Source organism: Pelodiscus sinensis, chromosome 16 (assembly GCF_052426305.1).
Source record: "Pelodiscus sinensis isolate ZL-2025 chromosome 16, ASM5242630v1, whole genome shotgun sequence".
Taxonomy (NCBI): Eukaryota; Metazoa; Chordata; order Testudines; family Trionychidae; genus Pelodiscus; species Pelodiscus sinensis.
The window spans coordinates 20,850,084-20,866,641 of NC_143067.1; the positions used below are offsets into that span (position 1 = coordinate 20,850,084).

At 42.3% G+C, this 16,558-nt stretch overlaps 1 protein-coding gene and 1 long non-coding RNA gene across 6 annotated transcripts in view; one reads left to right on the forward strand and one right to left on the reverse strand.

Moving 5' to 3' along the window:
* The window catches only part of PRELID2 (PRELI domain containing 2), a 78,253-nt gene that overhangs the window by 48,580 nt on the left and 13,115 nt on the right, over window positions 1–16,558 (reverse strand). For all 5 annotated transcript variants that reach the window (XR_012896336.2, XM_006128553.4, XM_006128552.5 and 2 more), the window contains 3 exons: window positions 13,138–13,195; window positions 10,129–10,202; window positions 8,349–8,509 (listed from right to left, as the gene is read on the reverse strand). Coding sequence is in view for 4 of the 5 variants with exons in the window: in XM_006128553.4 (XP_006128615.1) it covers window positions 8,349–8,509; window positions 10,129–10,202; window positions 13,138–13,195 (293 nt within the window). In the remaining variant the exon portion in view is untranslated. The remainder of the gene's footprint in view (window positions 1–8,348; window positions 8,510–10,128; window positions 10,203–13,137; window positions 13,196–16,558) is intronic.
* Window positions 1–16,558, forward strand: part of LOC149523511 (uncharacterized) — a 36,547-nt gene that overhangs the window by 18,861 nt on the left and 1,128 nt on the right. The window lies entirely within an intron of this gene.

A 16,558-nucleotide genomic window follows, 5' to 3' on the forward strand; every position in this document is an offset into this window, starting at 1 on the left:
AAGTGGCATTTTGTTCCTAATATATTTAAACTCCTTAGGCTATGTCTAGACAATGTGGGTTTTGTATCCTGGAAAAAACTCTGCCGCATCCAGGGAACACATCTGATCTTCTTGAAAAGAAAAGAGCAGAAGAAGAGAAGACATACTCTTTCAGAAGCCCTGTCTTCCTCCTACGATGAGGAAAAAGGACTCTTCCGAAAGAGGATTTTTTTTCCCAAAATTTGACCCAATGTGGACGGGCCAAATTTTGGGAAAGACTCTTCCGAAAATCTATCAGAAAAACTATGCAAATTGTGGAGCGCAATTTGAGTACCTTTTTCTGATTAAGGCTATGTCTACACTATGGGGCTTTTTGTCCTGCACGATGCTGGCTATAGATTACTCCTAATGCCCTTTTGCTTCCCTTATCTATTTTCTACAATTCATAACTTCCAATGCAATATTAATTACTATCAATTTAGCCTGTGTTCCATTTGTTTATAAAATGTTTATATATACCTTCACATTCCCTCTAAGCCAGGTCAATATATTTTTAACTGATATGGCCTTCCTCAGCTATGGCTGTTTTGGCATCTAGTAATATTTTCTTAATTCTAATTATTCTTTTTTTAATTAAATTCTTCCTCCCTGTAATTAGTCTAGGCAAGCAACATGGCCTCCCTCTGACCTGGAAGAGGAAGGGCCCTCTAAGACCCCTTGGTGGGCAGGTCCAGGCTCACCCAGCCCCATCACAGGAAGCAGGAAGGCAGGATCAGGAGTATAAGAGCTCAAGGCTCAGTTACAGCCTGGCTGCCGAACAGACCAGATGTTCGGCCCCAGCTCCCACGGAGAAGGGCCCAACCACATGCGCTCAGCGGGAGGACTGGATTGGGCCTCCAGGACTCCTGCTGGCCCCCGACAACTGGTTCGGGCCACTGAAACTGCTGCCACGGCCTGATGATTTGCCGAGACCTTTGTTACTCTTGCCGGGTCCTGATGACTGAACCGGTCCTCCTGGGCCCCTACTTGAGCCGGACCTGGAACCTATGGATATGCTGCTAGCACCTCCTTCCCCAGCTGATCCTGAGGAGCAGTGCCCAAGCCAGGTAGGCCCTCAGCAGGAATTAGGAAGTGACCCAGGGAGAGCCAACCTCAGGGCAGCTGAGGAGATGGAGGTCAGTTGGGCAGGATGCTGCAGCTTGGGCAGGATTGCTGCTGTGCTACCACTGTCAGGACCCTGGGTTTCGGATGTAGTGGAGTGGGTGGGCCTGTGTCCCCCCAACACCCCTCCCCTGTGGCAGGCTCTCCCCTGTGGGGGCAAAACCCCTGCACTGGTCAGCTCTTCGCCAGCGAGGAGACCCGACCCCTGCCCAGCTGGGAACCGGCCAGAGCTTTAAACTATTATTGAACTGCTCTTGTTAAACTTTTGACTGTCCACCCCACCCTTTTGACTGTCCACCCCACCCTGACCCAGGGCTGAACCTTATAAACTGCTTGACCAGGCTGCGCCCCAGGCTGGGACCTTAACTGTTAAACCGCAGCTCTGCCTGAACTGAAGACTGGGCCTTATAAACTGCCTCTCAGCCTACTGAGAGGCTTGAGTCCCTAACTGGTTAAACTGCCTGATGGAGGGCATGGCAGTTATAAACTGTTGCTCGTCCTGTTTGTGGGCCCGAGACATGCTGGGCAAATTGTTTACAGACTGCAACCCTGCAATTGTCCTTTGATAGGGCAGTAGAGGAAGTCAGCATGGCCTCTTGCTCACGTGGACCCTTTACACTCCCAAATATACAGTAACATAGCATTTACTGAATGTTAGCAGGACACCAACATTTTGGGCTGCTGTCTATTTTAATACAAGAGGGTCTTTGCTATTTTAAAGCAGATTACATAAACAATCCAGCCTCAATAGGCAGAAGATGACTGACTGAGGTATGGAATTCCAATCTTCTTTAAACTTTAAGGCATTAAAGAGAGTTTCAAAAATTTTCTGTATTTGGGGAAAAAAGTACTAGTACGAGAGCTTTCTGTGGATTTTCATTCTCAGACTCTCTCCCACTTTAGGTCATAATGCATAATTTGTTACAAAAACAGGACCACTTTTCACCATGTTGCTTTCCTACTTATTTCCAGTGGCAGGTCTCTTAAGAGATTTAAAATACATCACCTCCAAAAATGTGCTCAACTTTTCATCAACCTTTCACAGTCTCATATTATTTTACAGAATGCTGAGCTCTGATCTGTTCATTCTTTGAATGATGGAAAAAATGCACCTGAATGGACTTATGCAGACAAGAGACTTAAAGAAAAAGTGCAGGGATTTCTGTCTCAAAGGGGTAGTCATGTTAGTCTAGAACTGGAGAAAAGAAAAAAAACCTACAAATGGTCCTGCACCACCTTAGAGACTATCAATAAATGTAGATAGTATCATGAGCTTTTGTGGGCACAACCCATTTCTTCAGATGAATGACTCCGTTATCTGAAGAAGTGGGTTGTGCCCATGAAAGCTCATAATACTATCTAATGTTAATTAAAATGTCTCCTCTGGACAGTAGCCTGACAATATGGTCAACTCCCAATTTATTCTTTCACATGTTTAATATATTAATCACAATTAATTGCACTATTAGACAATACCTACTGAAATTAAGTATTTGGGGATTTTTACTACATGTCCAAATGTACTAATTTCAGCTACAGGGAATACAAAGTGCACAGTACTCACATTCCACAAATATTTGTACCATAAAAATGTAATCTGTAGTGCAATCTCTATCATGAATGTGCAACTTACAAATATGGTTTGTTACATAGTTGCCCTCAAACAAGATGTCCCCAAGTCCACTCAGTCCTATTACTTGTTCAGCTAATCACTAAATGTAAGCTAACTTGCTTCACTTATGGATCATAATATTTGCTTATTAAAGTCACCCAACAGCAAGAAGGTATTTGCATGGCACTTCTATAGCAGGCATTGTAAAGTGTTTGTGCCAGACGCACTGAAGAGTTACGCCCTTCATGCTTCAGCCACCTACCAGACAACATGCTTGCATGTCGAGGACACTAATTAAAAATGTTAATCAAAATTTGTGACTAAACTCCTTGGGGAGAATAGTATGTCTCTTGCCATTTTACCTGCATTCTAACATATTTCATGTTACAATAGTCTTTCATGATGACCCAGCATTGCAAGTATTTGGTTTAAGAACACACAGCAAATTTGACAAAATGCAAAGAAAGAGTCAATGTGGTGTTTCTAAAGATACAGTACTCAACCCAAAGTTTAAAGAATGCATCTGTCATACAAAATCTGAGAGTTATGAGGTGTGAAGCGTGTATTTCAGAAATCTTAGAAGAGCAACTCTCCAGTGAGGAGACCACAGAATCGGAGCCACCAAAAAGTCACCCTTCTACTGATGGCATCTGACAGATGATTAAAATGAACATGCATCAGACCACACACTTTGGATAGATATCAAGCAGAACCTTTCATCAGCATAAACTGTTCTCTGCTGTGTTCCCTCTAAGCTGCTGCAGCTCAGCTTCACAGGTGATTAATCAACCCTGCCCTGTCAGTCAGCTCCAGGCAGGGAGCCCTGAGCCTCTGACTGGGCAGGGCTGATCAATCACTTAGGAAGACATGCTGCCCCACAGCTTCCATGAAACACTGGTCATCTGGAATGGTGGATGAAGCATGAACGGGCAGGTGACTCTTAGTGCATCTACCGTGTAAATATCTTGCGATGCCAACTATAACAGTGCTATGAATGCTTGTTCTGTCAAGTGATATTGTAAACAAGAAGCAGGCAGCATTATCTCCCGCAAATTTGTTTGTCTAAGTCAGGGCTACTCAACTTTGGAAACCCTGGAGGCCACAATGATACTCACAGCACATGCCGAGGGCCACAATTTAAATGTGGCTGCATATACAGGCAGTCCCCGGGTTACGTACAAGATAGGGACTGTAGGTTTGTTCTTAAGTTGAATTTGTATGTAAGTCGGAACTGGTACATATTGTAGGGGAAACTCTAGCCAAACATTTCTCCAGAGCTCAGTTTTATTCTCCCACACCTCACTTCCCTCAGTCCTTTATTCTCAAGCTGAAGTGTCTGCTGAGAAAAGCCGCTCTGCGTCTCCCTGGTCTGCTGGGGGGGGGGGGGGGGCGCTAGCTTCACGTCTCCCTGGTCTGCTGGGGGGAAGCAGCTAGTGCGGGGTTGCCTCACCCCGTTTGTAAGTAGGGATCTGATGTAAGTCGGATCCATGTAACCCGGGGACTGCCTGTACATGCAAATATATATGCAAATTGCTTCTTTCACACTGACAGTCATTAATACAAAAATTAAGACAAGAGTACACAACACGCAGGTCCTATTTAAGTCAGTTCTACTGATATTAATAAAATGCAATATTTACCCGATTTCCATCTATATGACAGCACTTTTATGAGCAATAGCAGTCTAGAAATTTAATTTCTAAAACTCATATCAACAGAAGACCATTATATTGACTACTTTTTTGGTTTTGGCTTCACAACATTCCAGGAATTTAACTACTAACACACAACCCAAAACCGCACCGTAAACCCATATCACACTGCGGGCCACAATCAAACAGGCCACGTGTTGAGTTGCCCTGGTCTAAGAGATAAGCAATTGGCTAAAGTAGAACTGAGTGAACCTGTAAGCTCTAAAGTTTTATCTTGTTTTATTTTTTAATGCAGGGTTTTTCTGTACCCAATTCTACATTCAAGAATACAATACAGAACTCATGGTCACACACTTTGTATTTGATGCTGTAACTGAAATCAGTATATTTGAAAGTGTAGAAAACATTCAAAAATATTTAATAAATTTCAATTTGTATTCTACTGTGTAACACTACAATCATGATTCATTTTTAATCACCTGATAATTCTAACAATCATTGGTGACTTGATCACACATCTGTGGCTGAATCAAGTGATTCATAACCATTTCATAGTCCACTGCTGTTTTCCTCTTTTGTATTTCAATATTAGAGATGTTGAGTTACCATTTCTGTCCTAGAAGACTGGACAAGAAGTAAAGAGGACAAGACAAAAGGAATTTCATATTTTTATGAATCCAATACCAATTCCTGGGATATCTGAAACTGTAATCTATTCCTTCAGCTTCTACCATGGATGAACTGGTTTGTTTCAGGATTATATATGGGTGTTTATTTTAGGAGAACAGGTAGGAAGATTTAGATGGCCTTTAAAAATATAAAGTAAATGTATTTATTATAAAGAGAAAGTTACATGCATTGAAGTTCTCATATGAACCTCCACTTCCAAGTGGAATTATAGATTTGACTCCCACCTATTAGATAGGCATCAAATCTAGAAGATTAATTTTTAGAGTTTAGTATTTATTGGCAAAGGTGGAAAGTAGAGAAAAGGGGGTTCAACATAAAATGTACAAGAGGAACACAAATAGCCATCTAAGACTTTGGAATACAGAGGACTAGAGTTATGCTCTACCCCTGTCTTTCTGTATGATTTCACTACTGGACAAAGGAGAGCAAAAATTCTGACAAGGCTAAAAAAGGATAGTGGAAAGGATGACTTGCTTCACAAAAGTGAGACATAATATAGCATTTCAGAGGATAGTGAGGTACTTATGGAATGAATGATGACATTAGATGTTACCCCAAAAATTCCCACTGGAGACCACCCATGGTTACATTAGCATGGATTTACTGATTGAGGAATTAACACTCCACTATATGCACTATACTGTATGGTTAAACTAAAGAGGATAGAGCTGCCACTAAAGATTGAAACTAAAGAGGAACCATCTCACACTCACACAGGCAGATGGGTTACAGAAGGTGCCAAGACATCTTGCACCTGGAGGGTCTGTCTGTTGATCATGGTTGGGGAGCTGGTCAGAAAAGAAAGAATTTCTGGCTGCAGAAAGAGGAGCTTCCCTGAAAGAAGGGAATTCTGCCATGTACAGAGGCAATAAAAGGAGAGTGCACAACACCTGTGACTCATCCAGATTCGTCACCAGGGAGCATGCCCAGATTTCCCTTAATCCAGCAGAGCAGCAGTGTCTCCTTAGTTGGTCTGATGACTCACTTGGCTACAGGTGCTCAGCCTTGCAGTTTCTATTCCCAAACACACAATAGCAGTGTTTCTTAAACTTTTTAAGACCAAGGAACACCAAACAATAATTTATTTATTTATTTAAAATGAGGAACGCCAAGGATTTTTTGTTGATGAAAAAAAAAAAAGGCTGGGAGGAAAATGGGTCAGGGGAAAAGTTATTTAAAGAGGGGGTGCTTGCCCCTTTAAGGACAGCCATTTTGAACTCTGTTTTGAACACAGTTTAAGAAACACTGCACAATAGTCTCCACTCACACTCAGATCTCAGGGGAGAATGCAGTTTAGAAAAAAGTTACAAGCAAAGTGGTTGAGAGTTACAAAGTTGCAAGGCTCAAAAGTCACCAAGCTTAAAGTAAAGTAATTTTCTGAATTTATAAAGCAAAGTTGCTAAGAATTACAAAGTTGCAAGGTTTTAAAAAGATTACAATGAGTTTCAGAGTTTAAAGAGCAAAGCAGATGAAACAATTACAAAGCTTCAGAGAATCATTTCCAAATCATCAGTAATGAAGTGATTTAGAAGACTGCTGCCCCCTCCCCCAGCAATGCAGTCAGCAGGAGGTTTTTGTCAGTCTCCAGGTCATGTTGGCAGGACCTTACATGAAATGAAGAAAAGGTGGGCAGTTTACACGCAAAGTTTGATAAAAGCCAAGAATATACAATAAATAAAAATATGATACTTGCAAGTTTTAGTATAGCCCTGTAGCAAAATGCTGTAGAATGGGGAAGGAAAGAGGCCAAGGATGAAGGCAGGGTGGAAGTGAGAGAAGCAGTGAAGACGAGAGGAGGGGTATGTGGGATGGATGAGGGAGGCAGATGGCTGCTGGTGCATGAGGATGTGCAGTGTCTAGACGTAATAGGAGCGCAGCAGTGTATGGCAGTGAATAGGGCCGTATTGGGGTGGCAAATCTGACAGGTGGAGAGTATGAGTAGGAGTGTTTTGTAAGGGGTACAGGACTGGGATGAGTAAGTATGGAAGGCAGGGTGGGATGCAATGATGGGATAGGCATGCAGCCCCATTCCCAGCACACGGAGATGGGCTGGTAATGGGGAGACAGACCATGGTTTGCAGTAGGCACACACCACAGATCAAGCCCAGCCACACAAGTTGTGTGTGAAAAGAAAGTACAGGGCAGCAGAGAAGCATGTGCCATGAGACTCCTCAACAGCCATCTACTGAGTGCTCCTGAGTAGCACTAGCTCCTTCCCGGTCTCGAATCAGCCAATAGGAGCTGTGCCTGTGCGTGGGGGGCAGAGCACCACAGGAGGTGAACATGCTGCCTGTTTGACCTGGAAGTCACACGGCAGAGCTCAGTGGCTAGCAAGGACCCTACCAGACCTGCTATGCAGCACCTCTAACTGAACAACCAACCACCCCGTCAGCAGTGCTGACTGGAGCCAGCAGGATACCTATATGACCAGGTGTTCCAGTCCAAAACCAGACACCTGGTCACCCTGATACTTACCAACTCACAAGCAGTTTTTCTTCTCTCAGAAAGATTTTTTCATGGGTTCCCCTCACATACACCTAAAAATTCAGTCTTCTCACATTTGTAAGGAACTGGATTTCCAACAGTAACATGGACTGTACCAAAACGACGATGTATTGGCAGAGGGCTAGGGACACGAGGGTGTAAGAGTCAAGGGTGCAAGGAGGGGCCTATGAGGGGAGCAGAGCTGTGCCCCCCCCCCCCCACCCCCAAGATTTGTACCAAGACTGCTTGTCCTTCCCCTTCCTGTCACTATCAGGAAACAAGATCAATCTCCCCCGCCTCATGCTCTTCAGGCAGAATGAGGAATGCAGCAGACAGACTGTGAGGGGAGAGTGCTCTAACAAAAAGGATCAGCCAGCAATGTACTCATACAAATCTAGATGGGGGAGGGGGTGCGGAGAGAAGCTTCAGCCCTGCCTTCCCCCTCCCCCCCCAAGCACACACACCCTTCCCCAAGGAGGGGAAGAATCAGGACTGGAGCAGTCCCAGTCAGGGAGGGGAGAAGGTATACCCCCCCAGCCAGCCACTTTCAACTGCTTGGTTATTCGGTCTCTTTTCTGTATGATTTTATGGGAAGCAGTCCCATTCTAGACACATCCCATTTTCCTGGCACAACCAAACCCTGACCTTATTTTAACATTATGACAAGAGGAAGCTGTATACCTGAGCTCTTATCCATGTAGGAGAAGTTCTTGGACAGACAGACAAACTCTACACAAACACAGTATTCACATGCAGACACGAATCCTTACCAATTTGGATTTTCCAAGCTTTCCCTGAAGACAGATTCTTCACTTAGAGATGCATATTGTGTCCAGGTAAGGCAATGAGACTTCATAACCATATTTCTTTCTTGCATATTAAGCCAAGATTCTTCCTCTAAGTAGATGTCAGACACTTTTAAAACACTAACCTGTCAAGAATAAGGATTGTTACTTTCAAAATTCAGTATTTTGAGACCATTTTCATATAGTTAGGATAAAAATAAATACTAAAATTGAGGATTAATAGTTGAGAATGAAGGCACATCAGCTGCAGACAGTCCATGATACACACTGACCTTAACAGATATTGGCAAGGCCATGCAAATGTTTCAAGATTTATGAAAATTGCTCAGTCCCCAGCTAGATTTCCTTGACTGCTAAATGAATGATCTCGCAACCTCATGTTTCATTTCTAATGGGTTATAGCCTATTTAAAATGATAGATTCTAATAGGGCCCATTTGCAAACTGGTGTATACAAAGCACAATCAGCTAAAACGAAGATGTGCAACACAAACCTCCTACCTCTGCTTCCTCCTGTTACTTTAGGGGTCAGAGCAGCCTAGTAACTTATCTTTGAGAAGCTACTTAAGTTACAGCAGTCTGTTCCTAGTCACTTTTGGGCACCAACACTGCCCAGAATCCCCACAAAGCTAGGAGATATCTCCACCCACAACAGACCCTTCCTGCCAGTCATGCTCTTTACCATGGAGTTTCAGGGGATCATCTCCATTCCTGCACCAGAAGACTTCCTCTTCAGCCAGGCCTATTGCTTTTAGAATTAATTTACTCTGTGCACTTGCCTCACCTTCCCCCATCCACCCAGTGGCAGCACACAACGGACAAAATGAAGATCAGAATCGCACCCCTGGATCATTTCACATTCTGTTCAGTACATGGAAATTTACTTTTCAAACATAAAATTTAAAAAAAACCACTACAGATGTAATGTAGTTGTACTGACAGATTGTTTTTACTATACAAGAGGCAATATATGAAGGATATATAATCAGTGCACAGCTAGTGTAAAGAAATATGTATTTTCTGTGCACAGTGTACTAACTAGTTTTCATTTTATTAAAATCTTGTACTTTTTTTTATAGATTTCATGAGCTGAAAGGTGATGCGAGGCAATATCTTTCATTGGACCAGCTCCTATCTACATAGGAAGATCTGTCAGTAGATTGCAGGTACGTCTCAGAACAGAAGTAGTTGGTCCAATAAACGATATTGCCTCACACACACCTCATCTCTCAAATATCCTGGGACTGACACCACTACAACATGCTACATGTAAATTTAACAGAGTTCTCTCAACACTCTAACATAATAAAAGATTCCTGAGCTCACCTATATAGTATTTGCTATATCTATTCTCCCATTCACCAGATGGGGATAATCACTATCGGATATCACTAGTAACTGAATAGTCATGTAACTATACAAAATATTGATTGCACGACTATTCAATATTTGTATCAGACACAGCAGCACAGTGTGTCAGCAGCTCCTGTCCGTGGGGGGTCCAAGCTGCATGGGTGGGGGAGGAGGCAGTCCATGTTCAGAGACTGCTCTGTGGCAGCCACCCCTGCCCCTCTCCCTCCACACTGCTGCCTCTCTATCACTTATATAAATCTGGTCTTTTCATGCAAATTGCATCAGAAGCTTGTATTAGGATTATTGTTGGGTATTTGTTTTTATTAACTATCACTTTAAAAAAAAATCAACATAATCCAAAGCCAAACTAAACCTGGATTTCATGTAATTACCTTTCTTAAGATTTCTGGAATTATGTTCTGGCATGTTGCAATTCTCCTTCTGTAAATAATCCCTGTGGATAAATCTGATCATAAAAATATAAGTAAATAAGACATACTAAAGAACTAGCATGGCAAATGTTGCCTTTTGTTAATAAAAATGAAGTATCTAGAGAAGTTAGCAAAAGAATGAAACTGCAGGCAGGAAGGCTGGCATACTAGCAATGCATTACACTGTCTTTTTATTTGTTAATATTATTTAAAGCCATCACAATATTCCTGCTCCTTTGTCAGACTAAGTGGTAAACAAGAAAGATGCTAACAATCTGGGCTCAGTCTACTGAGGAGGGTATCCATGGCCATTGCTACACTCTAGCACCCCCTACCAGTCAGAGAACATATGGTATTTTACAAACATTAAATTGGCATTTATACTAATACTTGTAACCCTTGCATGCATGGCCAAACTCAAGCCTGCATGTAAGCAGGCATGACAGTATTGAAGTCAGAGCTGGATTTCGAACATAGTAAAGTAGTTCATTTTCAGTGTTGCTATTTTGTTGACTATCTGCGAGTGAGCAGAGTACAAGTATCTTAGGCTATGTCTACACAGCAGCGTTACTTTGGAATAACTGACATCTACACGCAAGCAGTTATTTCAACATAATGTCAAAATAACGCTGAGCTGGAAGACTGCTTACTTTGACTCCCGTAACCCTAACTGTTCGAGGAGTAACGGAAGTTGGAGGAAGAGAGCGCTCTCGAAATAATTGCTGTGTAGACCACACCAAAAGTCAAAATAAGCTATTTCGACTTAATCTACGCAATTAGCATAGCTCAAGTTGCATAGCTTATATTGAGTTTAGCCCTGCCCTTAGTCTATATGAAGCGTTTAGCAGTCAGTCCATGCCCAGACCAAAACTTCACTTTCCTATTTGCTCCATTCATTCATTCAGTATTCTCAAGTACATGCCACAGGCACACAGAATACTCTCCTCCCTCATTGCATTTGAAGTCTACAGCAAGCTGTTGCACAACTACTCATTTTTATATTGAATTGGACCTAGTGATAAGGACAAAGCTATCCATTTAAAAAAAATCAAATTATAGTTATTTAGCATCACCAAAAACGTGACTGGCTTTCAGGATCTCTTTGCATTTTAATATTTAATGAACCACATCCTCAGTATGCTACAAAAGGAGAAGCCAACTGGCAGATGGCCCAGTTAAAGAGAGCTCTCAGTGACAAAAGAATGTTTTCTCAAAAAAAATATCTGGTACAATTGGTGTCTTGTGAAAGGGCTTTGATGGTACATTGGGTAAATATTAAATATGAAGTGCTTACATGGTACATAAACCAGTATTCCCCAAGAAAAAGACTGCTTAGTGCCTAAGGTATAATTTTGCCCTCAGATACACTTTGGCTGGTATCAGTGTCAGGGTTCTGTTCTTTCTATGCAAGGGGATACCATATTCATACTGACAAAGCAGAATACTGGAATTAAGACCCACTATGTACATCTTAGGTACGGACATGGATATTTTACAGATTGGCAATTCAGGCACAGAGAGACTAAGCAATTTGCCCATAAGAGACGTGTGGCTAAGCAGGAAATGGATTTCACATCTCAGGTACCAGACTCACTACTGGTCCACCAGTGTGAGGCTGGAGTTGAACTCTATGGGATTTCCATTTGACTGAGAATGGCATAAAAAAAAAGTGAATACACTTCCTTTGGATTTCTTCCCTGGCAAATCATCACCAACTTTCCCTGTAAGCTGAGCACTTGGCCACCCAGGAGAGATTCAAATGGGGCCCAGCTGATCAGCAGAGTGCACATGGCTGGTAACACAAGTGTGTACTGGTGATGCACATTCACATATGCCTTGGTGCACAAAAAAATTATTCCACACATTGCTGGAAAATAGAGAGAATATTGGTCACCACACTGATCTGGGAGACAAAGGTCTCTACCAACATTAGACAGAACACTTGGATGAGTGGGCCATAAGAAAGTACAGAAGTTCGTCTCACCCCTGCGCCCCCCCCCCCCAAAAATAGAATTTGAACATTTCCAAGAGCAGAAACATAGATGGCTGCCACTTGGAAGTAACCCTTCCTCCCCCTCCTCTTCCTCCCCCCGCTTTGAAGTACCCCCTGTATCTGATAGAGGCAGCAAGGGGGAAGGGAAAAAAAATCAACTAGTTGACTGACTATCGGATAAGCAGAAAAGCTGTTTTTTGCATGGATACTTATTCCCCCGTTATTTAAAATAAAGTTTCCCAAGTGTACGTACATTACATACCAGCCAATGTGCTTAACTAGCAATTTTCCAGATTGCCTCTCAGTAAATCTTTTTTACATTACAAACCTTTAAAAACCCCACTATCTACCCATTAATAGTAGCAAAGGCATCTGTCTTACCAATATTCTGCTACTGAGCAAGCATCCCTTTTCTAGGCAGTGTCATAAATGTTTGGTAACTGTACAGAATTTAGATTTTTCCCACTATTTTAGAAGTTTTAGTGGTTAAAACAACTGTGGTAGAATCTGGATTCAATTTCTCATTATCAGTGCTGTTTTTTAGGAGATTGGGCAGTTTCACTGAACTTGTGTTATTCTGGTTCCCCATCTATAAAATGGAATAACCATACTTCCCTTTCATACATAGAGCGTGAAAATGAAGTAAGCAAATGCTTGTTGATTTGGGTCACTTAAAGCTGATTTGAAGAAATTCACTGGTCCTGAGAGGAGCAGACAGGAGTCATTACAGAAATGGAATGGACCTATATACTGAAAGCAAGTAGCAGAAGGAGAATAGACAAGTCATGCTTCTAACATGCCGCGTTAGCCTCTGTCCCAAAGAGTTTAGCTATGTTTTGTTCTGTGTTTATACAGCCTCCAGGACAGTGGGATCCTGGATCTATATCCACAGTATTACTGAAACACAATATTCATGTTGTCATTGTTAGGTTGGATTTAAGTAGCACTGTATTTTAACAGAACAGTTTGTAGCTTACCTGTTTTCTCCTCCATGGTTTTTATAGCCGTGACATGTTTCTCCATGGGACTGGGATACTAGGTAAAAATATGCAGTGTAAATATCACTATAGTTGTCACTTAGGTAAGAGAAAATTATAATACTTGTGAAAACACTAAGCATTTTCATGGTCTCAATGGATAAAGAAAGAGCAAAAGTGTGTCAAGAGCATGCAGGGTCCATTTAGATTAGCTCAATGTTTGCTGAGGGGAGGAATTTAAAATATTTTTAAATGTACATTTAATTTGGTGTAGAGGTTCAGGATGTAAAGGACAGGACAGTTGACTAGTTGCTCTCCCCACTTGCTGCCTCTCAGATAGAGACAGCGGGGGGGGGGGGGAGAAGTGGGGAGTACTTAAAAGCGGTAGCGCTGCACGAAGCCCAGGGTCAGCTGGGGAGTCCTGGGCTCCATGTGGCATGCCAGCTTTGAAATTTAGAAGAGTCCCCAGAGGAGGCTTATGTGCATTTCAAAGAGGAAGTGCCTGTGTGGAGCCCAGAGTCAACAGGACTTCCCGTTGGCCCTGGGCTCCACGCGGAGTTCCAACTCTGAAATGCTCAAGAGCCCCCAGTGGTGCTCTTGTACATTTCAACGGCTGAACACAGAAGTGCTTATCAACTAGTCGAGTAGTCGATGGAAATTCTATTGACTACCCAACTAGTAAATGAATTGCTAGTTAACATCCCTAGTAGAGGTTTGCTTTGCCTTCCAAAAAAGAAAACCCACAAGAACAAAAAAGCACACACACACACACACACACACACTCACTCCACCCCCTTCACTCTCACTATGGAACACTTCTATTAAAAACAGAGATTTTAAAGCCTGAGCCAACAGAGAATACCCTGAAAGCAGAAACAGTAAGATTGACTAGTATCACATGGTTCTTAGCTAGGGACTGCGGAAATGCCACGCTGAACCCAGGCTCTGCACGGCACTGCTGCTTTGAAATGCCAATCCGGTGTTTCAAAGGAGCAACGCCGTACAGCTGATGCGGGAATCAGCTGTGCAGCACTGCAGCTTTGAAGTACCCCCTCTATCTCATAGAAGCAGTGGGGGGAGAGGGGAAGGGGAAAAAGGAGGGAGGAAATCCAACTAGTTGACTGACTATCTGATAAGCATTTGCTTATCAGATAGTCAACTAGTCTTTAACATCCTTAGCAGGAGCCAGTACCGTCTCCATGGGGGCAGGGGAGGCAGAGCCAATAGCAGTCCCAGAGCCGACTCGCACTGGCCCCGGGAGCTAACCCCACTGTGGCTCTGCACTTTAAATGTAGTAAGAGCCTGGCAACTCTTACGATATTTAAAATGCAGAGCCACAGTGGCAAACCCCCCCCCCCCATTGACTAGTCGGAATTTCCATCGATTAGCTACTGAACTGTTATTTAACATCCTTAGTTCTAGTTGACCATAGCTTGCAGAGTGCTATAACTTCAAGTCAAATGCATCCCTTAGGATCCACATCAGTGATAATTTGGACCTTATATTTCCTGCAGTACCTACAGATGTTGCTGCGCATGTTTACAATACAGTGCAAAACCCAAGATTATACAGCAAGGTGCAGGAAACCTGGTTTCCAATGGCATCTGGAACACAAAATAGGAAGGGTTTTACTGTCCTGCAACATCTTCAAGAGGTCTTCTTCTAAAGAGAAAGATGTCACTTCATATTGTAATGTACTGGTGGGAGTGGACTTCCTCTGCCCTGGTGGTGACTTGGAGAGGCTAGAACTACCACTACTGCCTAAGGCAGCTAAGGAAAATCTCCTTTAGTTAAAGTAGCAAAGGCATTTCAGAGTTAAAGAAATGAGATTCTAACTCTGACTCGCCAAGAGTATGTGCAAGAATTATGCAGAAATTGTGTCAAATGTCTGAAATACATGAACTCTGTATGACATACTAGTACCTAATAAGGAATGTTTTATGTCAAGAAACAGAGGTGAGGGATGAGTAAGCCATTTTTGACTCCCTCTTCGCAGAGTGCTTAAGAAGGTGAAAAGAACTATATTACCTATTGCTAAAAGCAAGCAACATTCACAAGAATTGATGTTGAAATCCAAAACAAAGATAAATCACTGCAATGCAACACAGCTCAAAAGTAACTGAGCTAGTTCAAATTCCATATTAGTATTGAGAAGATATTGAACATCAGATAAAGGTTAGCATTAAACAAAATATGAAGAGTGAGAGGAGGGGGAAGTTATATTTTAAGATTAATGGAAGTCAGGTAATGCAGTGATTACCATTAACAGGTGGTACTTTAAATTAGGATGCTGTAACCAGGAATTCTGGAGGGAAAAAAGTGTAAAAAACATTCCAGAAGAGGATAACTGGCTCTAGCCTACAGTACCCACTACATTTATTTTTGCTGCTGGGAATAAAAGTAAGAGCTGAAAAAGGAAGTGCAAGTCTGTAGATTCCTATTTTGTAGTTACATCAGAGGGTTCTTTGGAACATGCTGCTTTGAAATGGAACAAGTAGTTGTATAATTACATTATCAACGTAACTTACAGAGTGTAAGGCCCAATTGTGTGAAACAAAAAGCCATTTACATAAATCTTTCACTAAATAGCAGACTATTACCCAAGTATTTAAAACAGAAACAGACTCAATTTCCTACACAGCAGACTATAAGAAATAGTGTTAAAAGCCTATAAGCAGATGGAATGGTTCAGTGAGCATAGCAATCACAACAAAATAGACTTCTAAGCCAACCACATTCTTCCTCCAAGGCTTTTATTTCCTCAGGATCTACAAGTTCAAGAGCAGTAGAGAACAAAAACCATCAATTTGAGTACTTCCTCAGCCCAGTAAATGGCTTGGTGGGGCAGCTACCTAGCCCCAAGGTACTGGTCCCCACCACAGCAGGTGTGGCGGTTCTAGCCCTCCTCAGAAACTAATTAACCTGAGCACTCCTGCCACTGAGCGTGAGTGCAATGGAAAGAAAACACTGTGCTGGAGTCAACTTTCCTGCACATCAGTGACCAAGTGGGGCCTGTGCATTGTCACTGCAACAGTTAAAAAAAAAAACCCAACAGTATCTCCTGGTTGCAGGCTATTGCTAAATACCACAAAATAACAGACCGGCTACAGCTTGCTCTCTCTAGTGATAGTTTAGCTTCTAACCCACCAAACAAACCCAAATATTAAAAGGAATATTAAGGCTGCCAAAAAAGAAAGTCATAGTTGCTAAATTAAGAAGTGCCAGTATTAACATTATAGGTACAACCTTAATTGAACCCCCTTCTGCGTATCCATTATACCACTTTTAGGCACATTATTATTTCTTTCCTCCTAAGTCCTGACCCCTAGCTCTTTCCCCCTCCCCTTTTGTGCCTATACACCTCCTACCTCCTCTACTCCCATCCACCACCAGCTCCTAAGGTCACCAGATTACCTTAAAA